The sequence below is a fragment of the Neoarius graeffei genome, chromosome 2, assembly GCF_027579695.1.
Source record: "Neoarius graeffei isolate fNeoGra1 chromosome 2, fNeoGra1.pri, whole genome shotgun sequence".
Lineage (NCBI taxonomy): Eukaryota > Metazoa > Chordata > Actinopteri > Siluriformes > Ariidae > Neoarius > Neoarius graeffei.
Genome location: NC_083570.1, coordinates 121,158,623 through 121,180,257, shown reverse-complemented (window position 1 = coordinate 121,180,257; position 21,635 = coordinate 121,158,623). Strand labels below are relative to the sequence as shown.

Here is a 21,635-nt window from a genome sequence, read left to right as displayed (position 1 = left end):
CACGCCGCTTGATTCGCTTTCGAGCTGAGAATGAGCAGCGATTTCTGAAATCCAAGCTGCTGCTAAAAAGCTTTGGGAGTGAGTATTGTTTTCGGTTGCTTTACTGCGTACGTTTTGTTCTGTTATTCTCGCTTTTATTGTTTACATGAGTGTTCTGACACCTCATTCTGTCGGATGTGGTGCACGAAGCGCCAAAGATATCCCATTCAGTGGTGTTAGTTAACAAATCACACCCTGCCAGCAGAGATCTCTGCCTCTAGCTCTGACTGTAGCGGCTGGTCGCAGCCAATGACGCGTCACGTTTTGCTAACGTAAACGCTGACGGAGGTACGCGATGACGTATGCGATCGTTGAAGGGCTATCCCAATACGTAAGGGTTGAATTTCAAGCCCTATCCCTTGTAGCTCAGTTTCAAGGGGAAGGGCCAAGGGGAAGGCGGAGGGGAAGGGGTAGAAATTAGAATTGGGATTGGGCCAAGGACTTAAGCGTGCCGTCCAAAATGGCTGCGTCACGTGACTTGGTCACATGGGTGAAATACCTCAATACAGTGCTCTGTGAAATGAGTACCCCACCTGGTGTCCTATAAAGAACACTTTAAAGCAGGTAGTGACCCATTTTGGCCTCGGCCACTCATCTGCTCAGTGAGAAGCGCACTACCGAGGGAGAAGGGACCCATTCTGGTCATTTGTACGACCTCCGAACCTACGGAGTGCACTTTAATAACGAACAGCAACAAGTTTTTCGACTTCTCATATAAATGTAAGGGTTTACTGTTATATGTGTGTATAATATGTGTTTCGCGTGTGTGTGTGTGTACCTGCTTGAGCCCCAGCAGCTCTGCGTAGTCAAATATGAGCAGGATGCTGCAGATCACAGCCCAACACAAGAAGTGTACGGTGAAACAGATGAGCGGGAACCAGATATCCCATGGAGCACTGCGCACTGACCACAGACAGGGGGCACTGCTCACAGGCTGCCAGTAACGCATCAACAACTGCAACACACACAGAACTATAAGTATCGTGACATTCGTATATAGATGAAAACACCATTGAGCTGTAGCTGTTTGCTCTGTGTGTGTGTGTGTGTGTGTGTGTGTTACCTGCAGTGCGAGTGCAGTAGTGAAGCAGTACATGGCTCGGTTTAAGACTCCCAGTACAGACTGACACACACGTTTAACAGGTGTCCAGGCCAGCAAGCTGTGCTGCACACTGAACAGCACCAACAGGAACAAATCCACGGCTAAACACTTCAACACTGCAGCGTCCCGCAGGGCCATGGACCACAACGCCGCGTCTGAGGGAGCAGCCGGAAAAACAGCTCAACACACTTACACCAGGAAGCACGATTATCATTAATTCACACAAATGAACTACTGTGTGTGTGCGGTGTTTCAGTAAAATACTGACGCTACGTTCAAACTGCAAGGCTTAATGCTCAATTCCGATTTTTTTGTGAAATCCGATTTTTTTGTGAGGTCGTTCACATTAACAAATATATGCGACTTGTATGTGATCCTCAGTATGAACGAAAAGCGACCTAAAAGTGTTCCGCATGCGCACTGCAGGATACGACGACGTCACACGCAGTGAGCATGGCCAGTGTTTACGGAAGTAAAACCGCCCGGTTGCGGTATGACTCATCCAATCTAGCTTGAATAGCTGCATCCCCCCAAATGGAAATCAGCTCCCTAACCTCTGCGTCCTTCCATTGAGAAGATTCAGAACCTTCACAGCCCGAAGCGTCCCTCGCATTGATGTCATGCGCAGGGGCGCAGATACGTTTTTTGAACTGGGGGGGACAAAGCTGCCAGCAAACCAACCCCAACCCCGATATGCCTGTCAAACTCGTTGTGGGTTACCATAGCAACCAAGCTCGAGCTCGCAACCTGTGCAGTCTGCGCAGCTCAACCAACCGAATATCAGTCTTCGTTTTGTTTTATGTGAGTTGTTGCAACTATGTATACACTGCCGTGCACCTCAATAAACCAAATGGTAATTAGTCTTTTGATTTTTCCGTGAGGTTTGCCTTATGCAAAGAAAGACAGCATAGACGTTTTTTCCTCCCTATAAGTGGGGGGGACCGAGCGAGGTGAATTTAAATCTAGGTGGGACGAGTCCCACCCTCTATCTGCGCCCGTGATTATGCGCCATGTTGTTGTAACTTTTTTTGAGAGACCCGCCGCCTACTTCAGCGCAGAATAGTGACGTTTGTGGCTTGTTGATGACGTGTAAGTCGGATGAATGCGACCTGGCGGTTCAGACTGAAGTCGCATATGAAAAGAGCGGATAGGAATCGGAATTAGGACCACATATCCAAACGGCCTGGGTCGGATTTGAAAAAATCGGATCTGTGTCGTTCAAATTGTCAATAAAAGATCGGATACAGGTCACATATGGGCGAAAAGATCGGATTTGAGTCACTTCAGCCTGCAGTGTGAACGTAGCCTGCCTGAATGACTGTGGGCTGTGTTACAACCCTGAAGTTGACCCTATTAGAGCATGTCCCCAAGTGTTTTATTCCTCTTATACCACAGCAACAAAGTGCACATAGAGCAGAGCCCCGTCAAGGGCAAATACAGCCCCAATTACATACCGTATAACGGCGCCCAAATTACAGGCTTGTCAAAAGGCCCAAAGGAGAACATACGAAAATCGCCCAAATTAGAAGAAAAAATCCTGTTTCATAAGGGTGGAGAACCCAAAATATTTTTAAATTATTGTTAAATGTCATTTTTTGGCATATATATTTCAATTTGTTGTTCAGTTGCTTCATAACATGAAGTGAACATGAAATGCGTCTAGCGATTACCGTAAACCGTGTCTGAGTCTCTGACGTCTGAATGTCGTAAAATATACTTCCTTTATTTTGCAAGAAACAGACTGTTGCCAAAAATCCTGATAAAATTATTTTAATGTACACATGTATATCATAACTTTGAAAATAAGTTTTACGGTATGTATTTGTTGCTAGAAAATATCTTGCACACAAATTTCTCTGTAGAAAATGATTTAATTCTAAGAGTAATAACTTTAATTGTGTTGTTGAATGACTGTTATACTAATTATACTACTGGACCTATTATTAATATATGTAAAGACATACTACAAACTGTTTTATGTGGTTATATTATATATTGATATCTTGTTTAATTTTAATTGATATATTGCTGAATTGACATATTCTAGCTTTTTCGATATGTATCAATAGCTTAATTTAGACAGATACATATATGTCATATTTTTGATATTTTGATTGTTCTAGATCATTATTGTTTCACTGTTTGAGATTTTAAAGTTCTCTGCTGCCCATACTCTTGTGCAAATAGATTGATATTACATATTGTTTCCCATTTTTCATGCATATCAAACATTCATGAACTATTTTTATCTTTTTTATTTATTCAGAATGTTGGTGAACACTTTTGACTTTTTAGATACAGCACTACTTTATACTTGCACATGATTATGTAATTTCTATTATTTTTACTGCTTGATATATTTATAACTGGTTAAAAAAATTACTAAAAATGATACGTCAAAAATTTTCGGCACGCTACGCGTGAAAATAGTAAACAAAAAATTTTTAGGCTCGCTACGCTTGCCATGGTGCCCAAATTAAAAACCTGTCTTTGCCCCTGCCCGTACTTCAGACAACATGACGATGCTTTGACCTGATTTTTGATGGATTTGACCGTATGATGTACGTGTACCACCACAAGGGAAGCTGATCGTAAGTGTAAGGCAACGTATCTCAAACACTTGACCACAAGACAATGAAATCTGTATCTTTATTTCGATGAGATAGCTGGGTTTTTATCCAGCACTTACTAACACATTTTATGGAAAATATGCACGACAGTTTCATATAAAACGAGTTAAAACAGTTTTATTCGTCCACTCGCTTGTTGGACAGGTGACAGTTTGTGTTGTGTAAGGGTGATAGACGGATGTAATCGCAGGAAGAGTTTTATTGAAAACACGCTCGCAAACAGATCAAACGAGTGGAAAACCAGGCAGTGGTGGAGTGAGGCCCAGACACGATACTCACAGTCCAAACACAAAAACAGGGTCAAAACCAGAAAAGTGACACAAAATACAAGGCTTTCACAACGTCTGTGTGTTACTGAGAGTTCTTATATCTGTGTCTGTGCTGTGATTGAACTCTAATCAGGAACAGGTGCATGGGGATTAGTCCTAATGGTGCTGCTCGAGCATGGACGTGACCGATAAAACCAGACAGCTGCTTGGCGTATCGAGTGCGATACTGGATAGTGTCAAAGAAAGGAATAAATCTGTATCATAACTGCGATGTGTCTCTCATTATCGGTCTCACTGTCAGTGATTTATTGAGGTGAAAAACATGACACGACACAATTCACTGGTTCATTCATGGTGCTGTAATATTATTATTCTATTCAGGAGGATCTTGTGTCCTTGTAAATATTTTGCTCATAAACTCATCAGCAGCTCTGATTTTACCATCAGCACTGACTAAATATCTATATCGGGGTGGGCAATTATTTTTTCCATAGGGCCACATAAGAAACAGGAAATTTTGTGGAGGGCCGGACCATAAGGCTGAACTAAATTCTGCATAATATTAATTGTATTTCTTTATCTAAAGCAATAAATATCATTGTTTTTACAAGCTGCTAAGACTGGTAAGAGTATGGAAAAAAGGAGGTTGGCTTACAAAAAATGTCATTTATTCAATCAAATTTCCCAAAACAATGGTTAACAAAACGTGAACGTTTGTACCATTTTTTTCAGTCACATTCACCCCAAAACACAAAGACATCAAAATATTGTCTTTCTACTCCAAATATCAAACAAGATACATCATATTATAATAATGATGCCCACATTTGTAGTCTAATCACCTCATTTGGTGTTTTTTATTTGTTCAGTGAGAGAAATCTAGTCTCTGTTGGTCTTTAACGAGTGCATCAGAGTCAGGTTGAATGTCTGAGGTGGAGATGCGAAGCACAGCTGACAGATGATCATCAGTCCATTTGGTGTAGGTATCAGATCTACAGATCGGCTCGGGCTCCGGCGCCTGCTGGTGACGTCACACTATGTGATTGGCTGGACCGTTTGAAGGATGACGTACAAGTTTGTGGTTGGTCTGGACAAATTCCGGAAGTAGTTATCGCGGGATTAGGTTTCGTGGGATTTCATGTCATGTTCATGTCGCGCGCATTGCGTTTTTGGTGAACACAACTTCAAACTAAAAGCAATGCACATTCAGTCCATGCATGAGGTAAAATTAGAAAATACGTTTATTTTGTAATTTCTAATTAACCTTACGCAGAATGAACCAAAGGGCCGGATGTGGCCCGCGGGCCGTAAAATGCCCAGGTCTGATCTATATTATAGTGGAACTGTCACCTCACAGAACAGACGTCTGTCACAGACATTTGCACCGCTCCCGCTAAAAGGTCACCGTGGAGGAGCTGTTGCTATAGAAACGACAATCAATCAGAGAGAAGCCTGAGCATGTGAGTATCAACCTGTGATTGGCCTGAGAGCTGGTGTTGGAGTCAAAACCTAAGGCTAGTATCTCACTGGGCTGCGACAGCTTGCGACAAATTGCGAATGTCATTTGCGAGAGAGTTTCAAAAGCAGGGCTCGAAATTCATATATTTTTTCACCAGCCAGCTGGACTAGTTACCTTCCAAAGTAACTCGCCAAACAGAAAATCAGCTCGCCAAAATTTGTTCATGTATGAATTTTACTTCTGTCAAAAATAACACAAGAGAGAGTAGTTACCAATGTTCATGATTAATGTGCATTTATTTCAAGACCCGAGTATTTTGATACTGTTTTTTTGCACACTTTACAAATTGGCATTTGCTGTTCCACATCCTCCTCGAGATATCCAAAAAAATGCCAGATGACTGACCCCTTACTAGTTATTTTAGGAACCAATTCGTCCGCTTCCATTTTTAATTTGTCGCTGAAATTGACAGAGCTTACACGGCAGCCTATGCAACACCAGCGATTGCACAAACTGAGTCAGCGCTGTAAACTGAAATTAGGAAATCTTCCTGCAAGTTCCGTTCAGCACCGAGATGTCGCCCGGGATTGGTTGGCGAGTGTGTGACTTTTACCCTAACCCAGCCTCTCACGTTACTGCCTGAGGGACAGGGAGAAAACCACCGGAAAATGTTTTAAACAAACGCAACAAACACGAAACAAATGCAAGTCAGCAGATGACCATAAAATACTCGATAGTTACAATATAATAATTATATGCATCTCACACAGAATTTTCGGAGATATATTGAGTATATTCGATATACTGCACAGCCCTAGTCTGAATCTTCCCTTCATATATATTTTTTATTTTCAACTAATCAGCTGGGCTGGCTAGTGACAGGAATTACCTGCCAAATGACAAATTAAGTCACCTCGGGCGACCGGACCACCGCGAATTTCAAGCCCTGAAAAGGGTCTTGAAACATTTGCGGCACTTCTCAATTTCCTCACGAGTCGCTCCTTCATTGCTGAAATTTTGAACATGTTCAAAAAATTCATGCGACAAAATTTCTCTCAAAAATAGCCGCAAACGCGTCGCCACAAAGCCATCACAAACCCTTCTCAAGTCAGTTTCTGTGAGGCTTCCTCTACTTCCCTGCCTGCCGAGGGAAAGCCGAGCTGCGAATTGCGGTAAAATATGCGAATATCAATTCAGTGTGATTCCAAGTGAAAATTGCCGCTAATTTGCATATTTTATCGCAATTGTTGTGTCTCCAACTAATCGCGGAGATTACTGGCTTAACCAATCAGAATCGAGAATTCTGAGATTAGAGATTCTGAGGTAAATTAAACTGAAGATGCATATGACCAGGGCTGCACGGTGGTGTAGTGGTTAGCGCTGTGGCCTCACAGTAAGAAGGTCTGGGTTTGAGCCCTGTGGCTGGTGAAGGCCTTTCTGTGTGGAGTTTGCATGTTGTCCGGGTGCTCCGGTTTCATCCAAAGACATGCAGGTTAGGTTAACTGGTGACTCTAAAGCTGTGTTCACATATATACCGGTATGATAACGGTATAACTGTATCGATACAAAGTATACCAGTACAGTTTAGTGCATCTGTCCACACTAGCAAGAAATGTTTGCGGTTTTCTTTCACGGTAGTTGAAATGCGCGTGCGTGAAATGTTTCCGTGGTTACGGAGTAACTTCCTTCCAAGAATATGAAACAACGTGTGTGTGCTTTTTGTTGTCAATGTACAGTCTGTATTTCTGGTGGTCATTTATTCAGTCGAATCGTATAAAACGCGCGAGGCAGTCGAGAAAGAAAACAAATCTCCCTTTCTCCCCCCCTCACTTTCTCCCTCTTCCCTTCTCTTCCCCCATCTTTTCCCCTCCCTCCTTTCTTTACTCCTATTACATAGCTAGGGTTACAGCGGGGGGCTAGTCCTCTGGTAACCACGAGAGTTTAACTCCCCATGCACATCTGTATTGCAGCATGCCTTGCCAGATGGCAGTAGGTACCATTTTTATGATGGTCTTTGGTATGACCCAACCGTGAATAGAACTCACGAACTCCCAATCGAGAGGCGGATACGCTACCACTAGGCCACTAGTCGGTTGTGGGTTTCATACCGATACAGTTATACCGATACAGTTGCTAGTGTGGACAGGTGCTGCGGTACGAAAGTAGTATCGTATCGGTACAAAATCCCTAGTGTGGACAGGGTATAAATTGACCGTAGGTGTGAATGTGAGTGTGAATGGTTGTCTGTGTCTATGTGTCAGCCCTGTGATGACCTGGCGACTTGTCCAGGGTGCACCCCGCCTTTCGCCCGTAGTCAGCTGGGATAGGCTCCAGCTTGCCTGTGACCCTGTAGAACAGGATAAACAGCTACAGATAATGAGATGCATGTGAACAAGTCGGTGAAGTGTGTATCTGTGTGTAAACAGGAATTTATGGAAGGAAAAAAATTTCCGCCCAACGTGGGGCTCGAACCCACGACCCTGAGATTAAGAGTCTCATGCTCTACCGACTGAGCTAGCCGGGCTGCAGGAACAGCCGCCCTATATAGAGTTTATATCCTGTGTTAGCTTCTTTCCAGTCTTCTAAGTTAATATGTTTTTTTTATTCTAATTGAATTATAAGCATGCCTCCTGATGAGTTTCTTCACCTCGATCTCCTGCATCATTAAACTGTAGTTGATAAAAAGTTCCGGTGAAAAGTTTCACGCTAAAGTGAAGTGTGCAGCTCACCGTCACACAGAGCCGCGCCGCCGGTGATGTTGTGATAAACCGGGCGGAAGGAAATGAAACGGACGAAATCCGCTCCGGTAACGAAAACAAACACAAAGTTTATTAACGACACAAAACACAGCGCCGAGTTTCGAGCCGTCAGCAGCGCCATGGTGTCCGGACTGGCGACTTATTTCCGCAGAACCACAGGCTGAATCTCAATCCACCTCCTCCTGTAAATGAAGTGCACTACTGGCCGCAGAACGCCGGCGGTCCAGGCACTACATAGGGCGCCTGCGTAGAAAGAAGGAAGCAATTTTGAATCCTGCCAGAACTTCCGGGAATTGCAGGTGTAGTTCTGAATCTGACCACACGGTGGAGACAAAGTCCTTTTTTCTTTTAAAGATTATCATTTATGATCATCATAATGCGGTTAATTTTAATAAGATCAGCATGTTAATTAAACATGAACATGCTTTTGACCTTGTAATAAGTAAAGGAATATTTATGTTATTTAGATTAGAGAAGCAGCCTTGGACCCAAATGATCGTTGGTTGGTTTGATCAGGGCGGAAAAGAGGGACTGATGCCCCTTTTCCACCAAAGCAGTTCCAGGGCTGGTTCGGGGCCAGTGCTTAGTTTGGAACCGGGTTTTCTGTTTCCACTGACAAAGTACTGGCTCTGGGGCCAGAAAAACCGGTTCCAGGCTAGCACCAACTCTCTGCTGGGCCAGAGGAAAGAACCGCTTACGTCAGCAGGGGAGTTGTTAAGACCAACAACAATAACAAGACTGTAAAAGATCGCCATTTTTAAGCGACGAGAAGCAGCAGCTGTACAAACACGAAGTCATCCATTATTATTATTATTGTTGTTGTTGTTGCTGCTGCTTCTTCCGTGTTGTTTTGGCTTCGATATTCGCGCCAAGGTTTATGCAAACGTAGCGACGTAACTGATGTATACAGCAACGTAATGACGTATACAATGACGTAACTGACGTATACAGCAATGTAATGACGTGTATCCGCTTAGCACCACGAGCTATGGAAAAGCAAACTGGTTCTCAGCTGGCTCGCAAGTTGAACGAGTTGTGAACCAGCACCAGCACTGGCCCCGAACCAGCCCTGGAACTGATTTGGTGGAAAAGGGATATGAGTTACCAGGGCCCCAAGTGGGGGGAGGGCCCTTGAGGAGTCTGTAATTTTATTTTCCTTTAAATATAAATACCATTTAAAGATCACAATATATGCTACTAACTAATGTAAATGTAATGCTTTGGGTAAATAAATCGTTTGATTAATGGATTGAATTGTGTGTCCGAGCCTACATATAGTATTGTGTGATTAGGGTTTTTTATTCATTTAAGAGTTGTTAGATTAATGTGTGGCTACATAACTGACAGGACTGGTAGTACGCCCTTGTTGTTAGATACTTTCAGCATTGTTAACTGCTCAGCTTTTTTTTTCTTTTTTGGGGAGGCAGGCCCATGGCCACTGCTTGTGCATAGGGCCTAGAATTTGGTGCTATGCCCCTGGGTTTGATACCCAGGATCGGCAGGAAATTTTTGAGTAGAGTTGAGTGAATGAATGAATGAATGAACAGCACCTTCCCCTCCCTCTGTATCATGGCTGAGGTACCCTTGAGCAAAGCATTTGACCTGCATCTGCCCCCCGGGGACTGGAGCATAGCTACCCACTGCTCTGGGTATGTGCTCACTGCTTAAGATGGGTTAAATGCAGAGGAGACATTTCACTGTGCTTGAGTGTGCATGTGACAAATAAAGGCTTCTTCTTCTATGTGGTATTAAAAAGTTATGTATGTCTACACACTAAATATCAAGTCAAGTCAAGTTTATTTGTATAGCACTTTTAACAATAAACACTGTCGCAAAGCAGCTTTACAGAATTTGAACGACCCAAAATACAAGCTAATTTCATCCCCAATGAGCACGCCTGTGACGACACAAATGTATTAATGATCAAAGAAATGTATTAATGCATTAATGTATTAATGATCAAAGAAAACCATGGAAAGTGAAAATGCCAAGAAGAGGAATTACAGCATCTTCCTACAATACAAATTACCTGATAAAACATTGCAAGCATAAAACTCAACACCACGTTTAGCGAGCTAATACACTTCATTTTATTATCAACTCACTAATCTGATAAAGAATGCCAGTGCTCTTTATAAGGCTGCTGTTAAAACCCAAGGAACATAAACAGAGCTCAACGAAATGTCATGTGTTTGATTAAGCCCAAATCACAAAAACACAGTTTATATGGACTGTACACTTTATTTAAAATCATAATCGATGATGTCATGATTGTGCAAAATGTAGCTGCATAGCAAAGTGTTTTACTAACATGAGGAAAGAATATGAAGAGAAATATATCAGTGATTCACTGTCACAAATTTAAGTTACTCTCTTCAGCTTCCTTTCGTTTTGGGGCACATTGTATCCAGTCTGTGGTGTTGGCGCCCTCTTCAGGACAGTTTGGTTAAAACATTTCCGGAATTAGTAAACGGTGGCTTGGCTGAGAAGGAGCAGAGTTTTCATTGGGGGATTTATTATTCCGTTCCACACTCATACACACGCTTCAGTTTATTTATTTATTTTTTTTGAAGTTCAATCTGCTCCTAAACAACTTGCTATGCATAGTTGTTTTTTTTTTTTTTGCTTATCTGGAGAATTCAAATGGATATTGATCTCCACTAGAGGGCGATAATGTCAAACCGTCCAGTTTTTCATGTCGATTTGAGCAATTTCATGCAGGCTACTTCATCGATGTTGTAACAGGGATACAGACAAACTCTGAAACTATGCTTACAAACTTTTCAATGTAGTTATGGTGACATTCAGGCATCTTGCGTGTACAAACACGTCGTTAAAATCAACATCATGAAAAGGAGGTGTCATGGTGAAGTCTGAAGTGGTAAACTGGAATGTTCAGTTTTTCTGTTACAGTATGTGGAAGAGTTGGATTTAAAGGGTCCAGCAAGTTGTAAGCAAGCACATTATTGCAAACAGTAAATACTGTAGTTTGCTCTGCAGAATAATAGTGACAAAATATTTAGAAGACTGAAGCTGAAAGAAGGAATGAAGGATAAAATACTATAAATACACCAGGTGGCACAGTGGTGTAGTGGTTAGCATGGTCGCCTCACAGCAAGAAGGTTCCGGGTTCAAACCCAGTGGCCGGTGAGGGCCTTTCTGTGTGGAGTTTGCATGTTCTCCCTGTGTCTGCGTGGGTTTCCTCTGGGTGCTCCGGTTTCCCCCACAGTCCAAAGACATGCAGTTAGGTTGACGTGGGGTGGCCTTGGGCTGAGGTGCCCTTGAGCAAGGTACTGAACCCCTGACTGCTCCCTAGGTGCTCTGGTGTGGCTGCCCACTGCTCTGTGTGTGTGTGTTCACTGCTTCAGATGGGTTAAATGCAGAGGATGAGTTTCACTGTGCTTGAAGTGTGCATGTGACAAATAAAGGTTTCTTCTACTAACTCATACAAGTTTCTGAAATGCATTAGTTCCTCTTTTTCGCCCTCCCCATGCCTGAAAAACTCACTTTGATGTATATAATCTTTAATGGAGTGTGTTTCCATTCCAAATCCCAAACAAAGAAAGCAAGTAGACTTGCTTTTGAGGAAGAGAAATGACTGTGTTTTGTGTAAAGGACATTAGACACTGGATGCTTATTAACTTCCTTCTGCTTAAATCAGATACGTGGAACCATGGCCTCACCCGTTTATAAATGCCTTGAGACCTCAAGAATGGCACAGGAATAATTTTAAGCATTAACAATAAATCTAATATAGTAATTTTTATGATTAAAGTGATTCATATAGGTAACGGTCTGAGTGAATGACCTTGATGTCGATAATGTCACAGCAGGAAGTTTATTGGTCTCATCGCCATTTCCGCTATACTAAAACACAGAGCTGACTGCAACTCCAATCCTCCATTTTGAGCTAATTTATCACCATGCCACGTAGATGTGTTGCTGGCGGGTGCAGCAACATGACAGAAGGTGGATTTACATTGCATTCATGGCCCAAGAAGGTTCAAACTGCAAAGATTTGGACGTGTTTTGCGAGTTGTTCATGGACACATTGGGCGGCTATGAAGTGGTCTCTCCTCTGCTCTGCACATCTTACTGAAGACTCGTACGAAACCTCTGATCTGTTGAGGAGCATTGGCTATAAGCCCATATTGAAAGAGGGTGCAGTACCAACAATTAAAGAAAAATAAAACAAGAAAAGGAAAGTATTTATTTTATTTATTTATTTATTTTTTAAAAGGAAAGTGAGTTCAGTTACACCAGTCCTCCTGGAGTGAGCCGAGGGTTGTTGCTAAAACCTGGGATGGAACGGGACGGGACCTATCGCTCAGGCAGTGACCTCCCTGCGGTTGTTGCTAAAGCTGGTGATGTCCCATTCCGTCCCGGGTTTTAGTAACTGCCTGAGCCCAGCAGTAATGGCGGAGTACTCCATATAGAGAAAATGGAGAATGAGTGGTCCAGCCATCTGATTTCTAAACTGGATATTGCTTCCATCTCGCCCTTACATGGAAGAAGCAAATGAACAGAGAACTGAACAAACAACTGAAAGTCAGATTGTTTCAAAACAATCAGCCACAAGGTTGGCCTTCAAGAAGCGAGAACACAGATGGGTAAGCTCTGACTCTCATTTGGATGCAAAACAACAAAAACATGTTGTTTACCTGCATTTAGATTAATTCATGTAACTTGTATTGTGTGTTTAAGTTAGCGGTATAAGATTATTTAATTTGCTTCAGAATGTGATCATCTCAGTCAGGCTCGGCCCTTACCAATTTCACACCCTAGGCAAGATTTTAGGTGGCGCCCCCTCCCCAACACCAGTTAAAGCCACTGATAGTGTATCTATACTAACAAGAAATGGAATAGCTTTGTCTTAAAACATTCTTTTATTTAAACAAAAAATTGCACGTTCAAAATACTTAATTAAAGGCATTAAATAAAGAAATTGCACATTCAAAATATTTAATACTGAATTAAAGAAACAAATACAAAATATGAACTGAATATCTCATTATCTCAAGCTGCTTTATCCTTCTACAGGGTCGCAGGCAAGCTGGAGCTTATCCCAGCTGACTACGGGCGAAAGGCGGGGTACACCCTGGACAAGTCGCCAGGTCATCACAGGGCTGACACATAGACACAGACAACCATTCACACTCACACCTACGGTCAATTTAGAGTCACCAGTTAACCTAACCTGCATGTCTTTGGACTGTGGGGGAAACCGGAGCACCCGGAGGAAACCCACGCGGACACGGGGAGAACATGCAAACTCCACACAGAAAGGCCCTCGCCGGCCCCGGGGCTCGAACCCAGGACCTTCTTGCTGTGAGGCGACAGCGCTAACCACTACACCACCGTGCTGCCCTGAACTGAATATATGAAACATAATATAAATGGCTTACATAAAGTATTACATTTACAGTACTCCCAAAATAAAAAATGTAAACAAGTGTTGTAATTTGTAAATGCAATATAAATAAGGCATTGCACAAAATACGATATTAAAGAAACCAGTGTGCATGAAAAATACAAGGATTTAAATAAAAATAAAAAAATATAAAATTGTGATATTAAAAAGACCTCTAGTGGTGTTTTTTTGGTACTGCCTTCAACTTCAACTATTGAAAAACTAAATGTAGAACAGGGGGAAAAAACTGTTGAAATGTAACTATATGTGTATATGTTGATACTGAATATAGTACAAGGGAAATACTAGTTTACTATATGTTGATATGTTGTGCTGCTTTCCTATTTTTTTTTTTTCTCAGCACTTTGATGTCTGTCCTGTCTCTGTCCACGTATGGGAGAGTGAAAAACGTAATTTCAGCTCCTTTGTATGACTGGTGCATGTGAGGAAATTGACAATAAAAGTTGAACTTGAACTTGAACAACACCAGCACATCCTCAATCTCACATAACCTGCTACAGCTTTACCCTCCTAGTCTTTCTTGCAGCAAAGTCATCTACAACATCATCATATGATAACTGATTTGAGACCACATGGTTGATGCTTATAATGGCAAGTCCACTGAGGCGGTGCACTCTTTATTATGCAAATTATATTAGTAATTCATACTGTATATTAGTAATGGTAGGCTATCAATTGTATTGTCTAATTGTTTATTACAGTGAAATGCAAATTAGCAGAAGGCGAAGAATTAGTTAACTGCAGTATAATATAGCATGTGAGAATGCCAAGTTATGCTCTAACATTAATTATGTACACTGATATAATGTTATCCATTGCTTTGCTGCATAGCCTAGAAAACAAGTGGTTAATGACGTTATCAATCATGGTTTTGCAACCGAAAAATAATATCGACATCATCTTTACTGAGTGTGACATTACCTCTGTCTTTGTCGCGTTTTTCCTCCTCTTCTTTCCTTTTCTTTCTCCCCTGGGCTCCTGACAATTTTGGACGTTTTGACATTTTTTCAGCTTGCATTAAAGCACGACCATCCTCCCCAAGTAGTAGTCTAGCATATGTAAAGCCTGGTCGGTCGAGAGGGGGCGCCTTGGGAAAGTAACGGGTCTATTAATAATAATAATAATAATAATAATAATAATAATTATTATTATTATTATTTTTTTTTTTATTATTATTATTTACTGAATTCCTCACCACCCGCTCGGTGAGTTGCTTTTGTGTCTTCTTCCTTTACAGGAGAGAAAGTGTGCCATTTATGCTATTTGTAAAGAGAACACTAGTGCTTGTTTCGTTTCCCTGCAGTCTTGACGCACTGAGATTGTTTCTTGTTTTCAACGCGTTCATTATATTTTCCTCCAGGAAGCTCTTCGCAACATGTTTGCTTGAATGAGCTGCTAAACTGTCATTTTAATGAGAACACAGATCAACAAAGCAACTTTGTTTTATTAAAAAAAAAAAACGTGCCAGGCACCATTGGAATATCTCGCTGCGAAACATGTTCGGTGCATAAAAGACCTTTACTTCAGCCCAGACTGCTCAATGACACAAACAGACTGCTCCAAGTGCAGCCATATTCAAAACAAGCAACAGATCTATGTCAGTTATCTACGTTATGCAAAAACACTCTTTAGCCAACAACACTTAGGCTATTACATGGCCAAAACAGAGAATAGCCGCGGATGCGCACTTGCGCGCCCGAAGACACACTATAGACAGGGCGAACCACTGTTGAGCGCTTATTGTTTCATGATTAACAACCACCACCACCACACCCCACCCCACCCTGCTTTTTTTGACAAATCGCACCCTGACTACATGCTTTGCTGAACAATTAAATTAGGCTAAGACATTATAATGCTGACTCGTTTTCAGAATAGTGGAAGTCATAATTTTTCTCCCCCCATTTCTGCGCCCCTGGATGGACGCAGCGCCCTTAGCATTTGCCTATATTGCTTATGCCACAGGCCGGCTCTGATCTCAGTTCATCTGATTATTTAATTAGCCTTTTACATTTTATCAGTGAAAATGCATGCATGTACATGCATGTTGCATAACATAACACCCATCCTGTTTTAATGGGAGTCAACCCACAATCAATGAAATCAAATCAGTCTTAGTTGAGCAAGTCGGTAACAGTATTTCTTACTTTCACAAAGAACTAGAGACCAGAGGTTTAAGCTGTGACACGTGGAATGTGGGGTGGATGCGTCACATGGTGAGTGGTAGTGCCAGTCTGACGGAACATGGGTTGTTTACCTTTTTGATGAGGAATGGTCCTAGGTACCTGGGGGCCAGCTTGCGGGAGACGGTTCTGAGTGGCAGATGGCATGTGGAGAGCATGACTCATTGCCCCACCTGGTAAGTGGGCGCCTTAGAGCGGCGTTTGTTGGCCTGCCTCTTGGATGCTAGGGCGGAGCGAATAAGTCTTCTCCGGGCCAATGCCCACATCCTCCTACAGCAGCGTATTAAGATCTGGGCTGAGGGTATGGCAACCTCCTCCCCTTGGTTGGGGAAGAGTGGTGGTTGGTAACCTAGGGAGCACTGGAAGGGTGAGAGACCTGTGGCAGATGAAGGGTTAGGGTTAGGGTCGAGGTCAGGGCTGAGAGAGGTCTGGCCACCATGTTGAAGTTGCAAATGAAGCACCTGTAGAAGTTGGAGAATCCAAGGAAGTGCTGGAGCCCTCGTCTCGAAGATGGAGTGGGCCAATTGGCAACTGCCTCAAGCTTGAGGGGGTCCATCTGGATCCTTGCCAGGGAGATGATGAATCCCAGAAATGAGACAGAGCTCTGGTGAAATTCCCTCTTTTCCACCTTGACGAACAACTTGTTCTTTAGCAGGCACTGAAGAACCTGCCGGATGTGACCCCGATGTTCTTCCAGGGAGTGGGAGAAGATCAGGATGTCATCCAGGTACACAAAAACGAAGATGTTTAGGAAGTCCCTTAAGACGTCATTAACAAGTGCCTGGAAGACTGCAGGCACGTTGGTCAGGCCAAAAGGGACCACGAGGTACTCGTAGTGACCAGTGGTGGTGTTAAAGGCAGTCTTCCACTTGCCCCCTTCCCTGGTCCTGACGAGATGGTATGCATTGCGTAGATCTAGCTTGGTGAATACCTTGGCTCCCTGGAGTAGTTCAAAGGCCGTGGTTATGAGTGGTAGTGGTTCTTGACTGTGATGGCATTGAGACCCTGATAGTCAATGCAGGGGCGGAGTGACTTGTCCTTTTTCACGAAGAAGAATCCCACTCCTGCTGGGGAAGAGGAAGGATGGATGATCCCAGCTGCCAAAGATTCAGAGATGTACTTCTCCATGGCTTGCCTTTCGACAGGAGAGAGTAGAGTCATCCTTTGGGTGGCGCTGTCCTGGATAGGAGGTCGATTCCACAGTCACAGGGTCTGTGGGACGATGGGTACATGGGGGTTGTTCATGATGTGAAGCTGGATGGTTTCTGAGTGGTTACCACAAATCCTTAGGGTGAGCGGGGCGGTAAGGTGGGTGATGTTGGTCAAGCCAGTGCCATTGAGTGTCAGGACAATGAGAGGGACATCAAGAGCAAGTAGCGGGATTCCCAGACGCTTGGCAGTGGCAGAGCAGATCAGGTTCCTGTCTGTCCCTGAGTCAACGAGGGCCTGGAGGTGGTGATGCTGGTTGTCACAGATAATGATGACAGGAAGTAACAGACGATTAGCGGGGGAGTGGTTCTGAGTGTTGCCCACCAGGGCCCCTTGATTCACTGGTGGGCTCATCCTTTTAGCGGGCAGGCTTGACAGATGTGTCCCAGCTGACCGCAGTAGAAACAGGCCCCCGTGCTCTGCCAGCGATGTAATTCCTCCACTGGCGATGTCATTCCTCCGCTGACACCCGAACCCAGTCTACCTGCATGGGTTCAACGGACGTGGCGGGAGGTGGAGAGGAGGTGAATCTGGGGTGGTTCTTCTCTCTCCTCTATTGCTGGATCCAAGCATCGATGTGGTTGACAAGGTCCATGAGGCTGGAGAGGTCTGACGGCAGTTCCCACTATACCAATTCGTCCTTGATGGCATCGGACAAGCCGTGCAGGAACACATCAATCTGGGTGTTCTCGTTCCAACCGCACGAAGCCGCCAATGTCCGGAACTCAATGGCGTTATCAGAGGTAGACCAGGACCCCTGCCACAGCTCCATGAGCTCTCTGGCCGCCTCCCGGCCGGACAGAGAGCAGTCAAAAGTTCACCTCATCTCCTCAGAGAAATCCTTGAAACTGGAACAAAAGGGTGCATTGGCATCCCAGACCTCTGTTCCCCACTCTCTGCCCTTGCCGGTGAGGAGCGTTATTGTATATGCTACCCGGGAGCGTTCTGTGGGGAAGACCAGAGATTGCAGTTCTAGGATCAATGTACATTGAGACAAAAATGACCTGCAAATACCTGGTTCACCATTGTAGGGCTGAGGCTCTGGAAGTCTCGGTTCGTGGAGAAAGGTGGTGGCAGGAGCTGAAGTAGGAGATGGCTGATCGGGGTAGACACGGCTTGACAGCGCTGCATCTGCATGGTGAGAAGGTTGAATGCGTTGGACAAGCCTGGCGAGGTTCTGGGTAATTTGTTGTAGGTCTTGTTGGTGGGTCCTGAGGAGAGTCCCTTGCTGCTGTATAGCCATTCTCAGATGGGTCAGTTCTGTTGGATCCATGTTTGCCAGAACGTACTGTTAGGGGTGGTGGAGGTGTGGTGAAATAGGATCCAAAAGCAGAACACGACTCAGACAGTAATCCAATAAATGAGGTGGTTTTTATCCAGGGAAAAAGTAGCAAAAATAGTCCATGTAAAAAAGGAGACAAAAACTTGACAAAACAAACGAGACAGACAAGGACAAGAAAAACACTAGTGCAAAAAAACATGAACAAGGGAAAAAATGGAGAAAAAAACATGAAAAAGCATTAAGGCACAGAAACGGCTAGGGAAAACAAACGAAACGTTCTAGCAAAAACAGAGTCTGAGAATGACCTATTTGTACACAGTCATGAAAACCAGGACATGAATTCAGGGGAGAAGGAATTCCTGTCTCGGATCCGGATCGGCGCTGGTGTGAGAGGTCCATAATCTCTGGAGTGGATGTCCGGGGCGGAGCATGACATCATGTTGATAACATCACCCGGATATCTTTCTTTCATCTCAGAAATATTGCTAAGATAAGAAATTTAATGTCACTACATGATGCGGAAAAACTAGTTCCTGCTTTTGTTACCTCCAGGTTGGATTATTGTAATGCCTTACTGTCTGAATGTTCCAATAAGTGCATAAACAAGCTCTAGTTAGTTCAAAATGCAGCAGCAAGAGTCCTTACTAGAACTAGAAAATATGACCACATCACCCCTGTCTTATCCACACTGCATTGGCTCCCAAACAAATTTTGTATTGATTATAAAATACTACTATTGACCTTTAAAGCACTGAATGGTCTCGCACCACAGTACCTGAGTGAACTTCTGGTCCTTTATGACCCACCACGCCTACTTAGATCAAAAGGTGCAGGCTATCTGCTGGTACCTCATATAGTGAAGGCTACATCAGGGGGCAGAGCCTTTTCTTCCAAAACCCCACAGTTATGGAACAGCCTTTCAAGTAGTGTTCGGGAATCAGACACAGTCTCAGCGTTTAAGTCTCGGCTGAAAACATATCTGTTTAGTCAAGCCTTTTGTTAATGGTGTTTATGAGGTTAAGGTGTAGATCTGGAGGGTCCTCAGACAGAGTGTTTTGGTAAACTGGGATGTATGGATGCTGTCAGTCCCCCACTCACTTGCTCACTTGAGTTTGTTGATGGTGTAGTGGCTGCTGCTTTATGTCCCAGGGCTCCCTCATGCCTGTATTACCTTCTGGCTCTCCCCTTTTAATTATGCTGTTATAGTTAGTTTTGCTGGAGTCCCTGCTTGTGCTCAGTGTAAAATATATACTGTTCCTACTCATCAGGTGACATTGGGCATACCTAACAACTTGTGTTTTCTCTCTCTTTCTCTTCCCCCCATCTGTCTTTTTGAGTTACATGTCAATCCTGGGAAAAAAATAAATTATGTCAGTCTTCTGCTCCTCGGACCTGCCTGATCCATCCTGGTGCCCTGTGGCTGGTTGGAGTCTTATCAATCGCTCCTGTGGAGGATGGCCCCATATGGACAGTTGAAAGTCACACTCAGAAGACGCTCTGGACTCTTACAGTAATGCTTTTATGGCTGAGAACTACAGTTGACTTGATAACTTTAGGACTGCAGTGGTCATGAACAGTTTTGCACTCAAGTTTCCATCAATGAACAGTTTATAACTTCAATGAAACAGATTTCATGTTAAAACTGTTAAAAATGTTATAATCACGTGTTCTGTTCTCACCCAAATGAGGATGGGTTCCCTTTTGAGTCTGGTTCCCCTTGAGGTTTCTTCCTAATGTCGTTTGAGGGAGTTTTCCCTTGCCACCATTGCCACAGGCTTGATCATTGTGGATAGATTAGGGATAAAATTAGTTCATGTTTAAAGTCATTAAAATTGTGTAAAGCTGCTTTGCAACAATGTTTATTGTTAAAAGTACTATCAAAATAAACTTCACTTGTCTATTAGCTCTCAAACTAATAGTATTCCATTAATTGTTAAATATTAATCAGCTAATATCTGATAATTGAATAAAAACAGAAGTCAGAGTGTGCTGTTGCTCTGTCTCCCACAAGTAGGTCATACCAAAACACAGTGGAGACATGTTACATGCAGTCCAACATTTCTCCAGTTCCCTGCTCACAACTTTATATCCAACCTGCAGTTAGTTCCCACTTAATGTTTGACACAAAATGAAATAAAACCTTAAGTGTGGTTTCATCTTCTACTGTCACATAGTACGGCTTTTCATTAAATGTGTATAGAAACACTAAGAAGACAAATAAAGCTTTGAAAGAAGTAGCAGAAATTGCTGACATATTTGCCAACCCCAGAAAATGAAAAGTGGTAGATCAGATTGTGTGATGCTATTGCGCCTTTCTACGGGGGTCCAGGGGCATGCCCCCCGGAAAGGTTTGAAAAAAAAAACAGTACAAAATGGTGTATTCTCCTGCATTCTGAGTGTCATATTTGAGGAAAATTGATCAGGAAATTGGACTGATGTACTTCACAAAATGCTGCTTCACCTTCACTTCACCTCGATGCTTTGATGCTGGATGATCCGATGACCGAGTCGCATTGAACTTGTTCTCATAGCAAATATTTTTTTTTGCCTTTGGAGTTTTTATTGTTCGTAATCACCAGAGTGTGTCTGGTTTTTACTAATACTGGCACAATTTGTTGTAATATGTGACCTCACTGCTGATTGGCTAGAACCATAACGAGAACCAATAGAATGATGTGATAGAGCAATACAAATTAGATTCAACACCATTATCATTATTGTGCCATTCCACTGGCTCTCGGCTTCACTTAATATGATTATTTGATGCTGTATACTTGTATCCCCTGTGCTGAAAACAGTTGAAGCGAGATCAGAAAAGCGAATCCAACAGTGCTCACTGATTATTTTGTAATGGGATATTTTTAGAACTAAAATTGGTAGGCGGTATTCACCTGTCAAAATCTGTAGACTAATGCGTGAATTGGTAGAGGTGGCAAGGATGTGTTGGTGCCAGTTAGCTTGTGCTGCTAATCTGAGAAGATATGAAGCTGGTCCGAAGCTGAACACATAAGTATATCAAATAAAAATTCCAGAGTCTGATCCACCCCTACACGCCTGCCAGATCCCTATGTGTCACTGCTACTGGTCACCTGGCCCCTCCTCCTCTCACCCCGCCCACCCAAGACTGCTGTCTGTCCTGGTTTCCTGTTGTTGGAATGACCTCCTATTAAGGTATTTCACCTGATGTCACAGGGTCACGTGATGCCCTGGTGTCCGCCATTTTGAAGGTCAAGCTAGCTAATGTCAACAACATAGTAGCTAGTATGTTACTG

The 21,635-nt window shown here is 43.1% G+C and overlaps 1 protein-coding gene and 1 non-coding gene across 2 annotated transcripts in view; both read right to left on the bottom strand.

The window, feature by feature from the left end:
* The window catches only part of nrm (nurim), a 17,205-nt gene extending 8,803 nt beyond the window's left edge, over positions 1–8,402 (bottom strand). The window contains exons 1-3 of the mRNA XM_060915487.1: positions 8,229–8,402; positions 1,103–1,296; positions 818–994 (exon numbers count right to left, since the gene is read on the bottom strand). Coding sequence (XP_060771470.1) covers positions 818–994; positions 1,103–1,296; positions 8,229–8,379 — 522 coding nt within the window. The 5' untranslated portion in view covers positions 8,380–8,402. The remainder of the gene's footprint in view (positions 1–817; positions 995–1,102; positions 1,297–8,228) is intronic.
* On the bottom strand, positions 7,951–8,023 carry trnak-cuu (transfer RNA lysine (anticodon CUU)). The gene has a single exon. It is a non-coding gene; the product is annotated as a tRNA-Lys (tRNA).
* Positions 8,403–21,635: the final 13,233 nt, after the last annotated feature.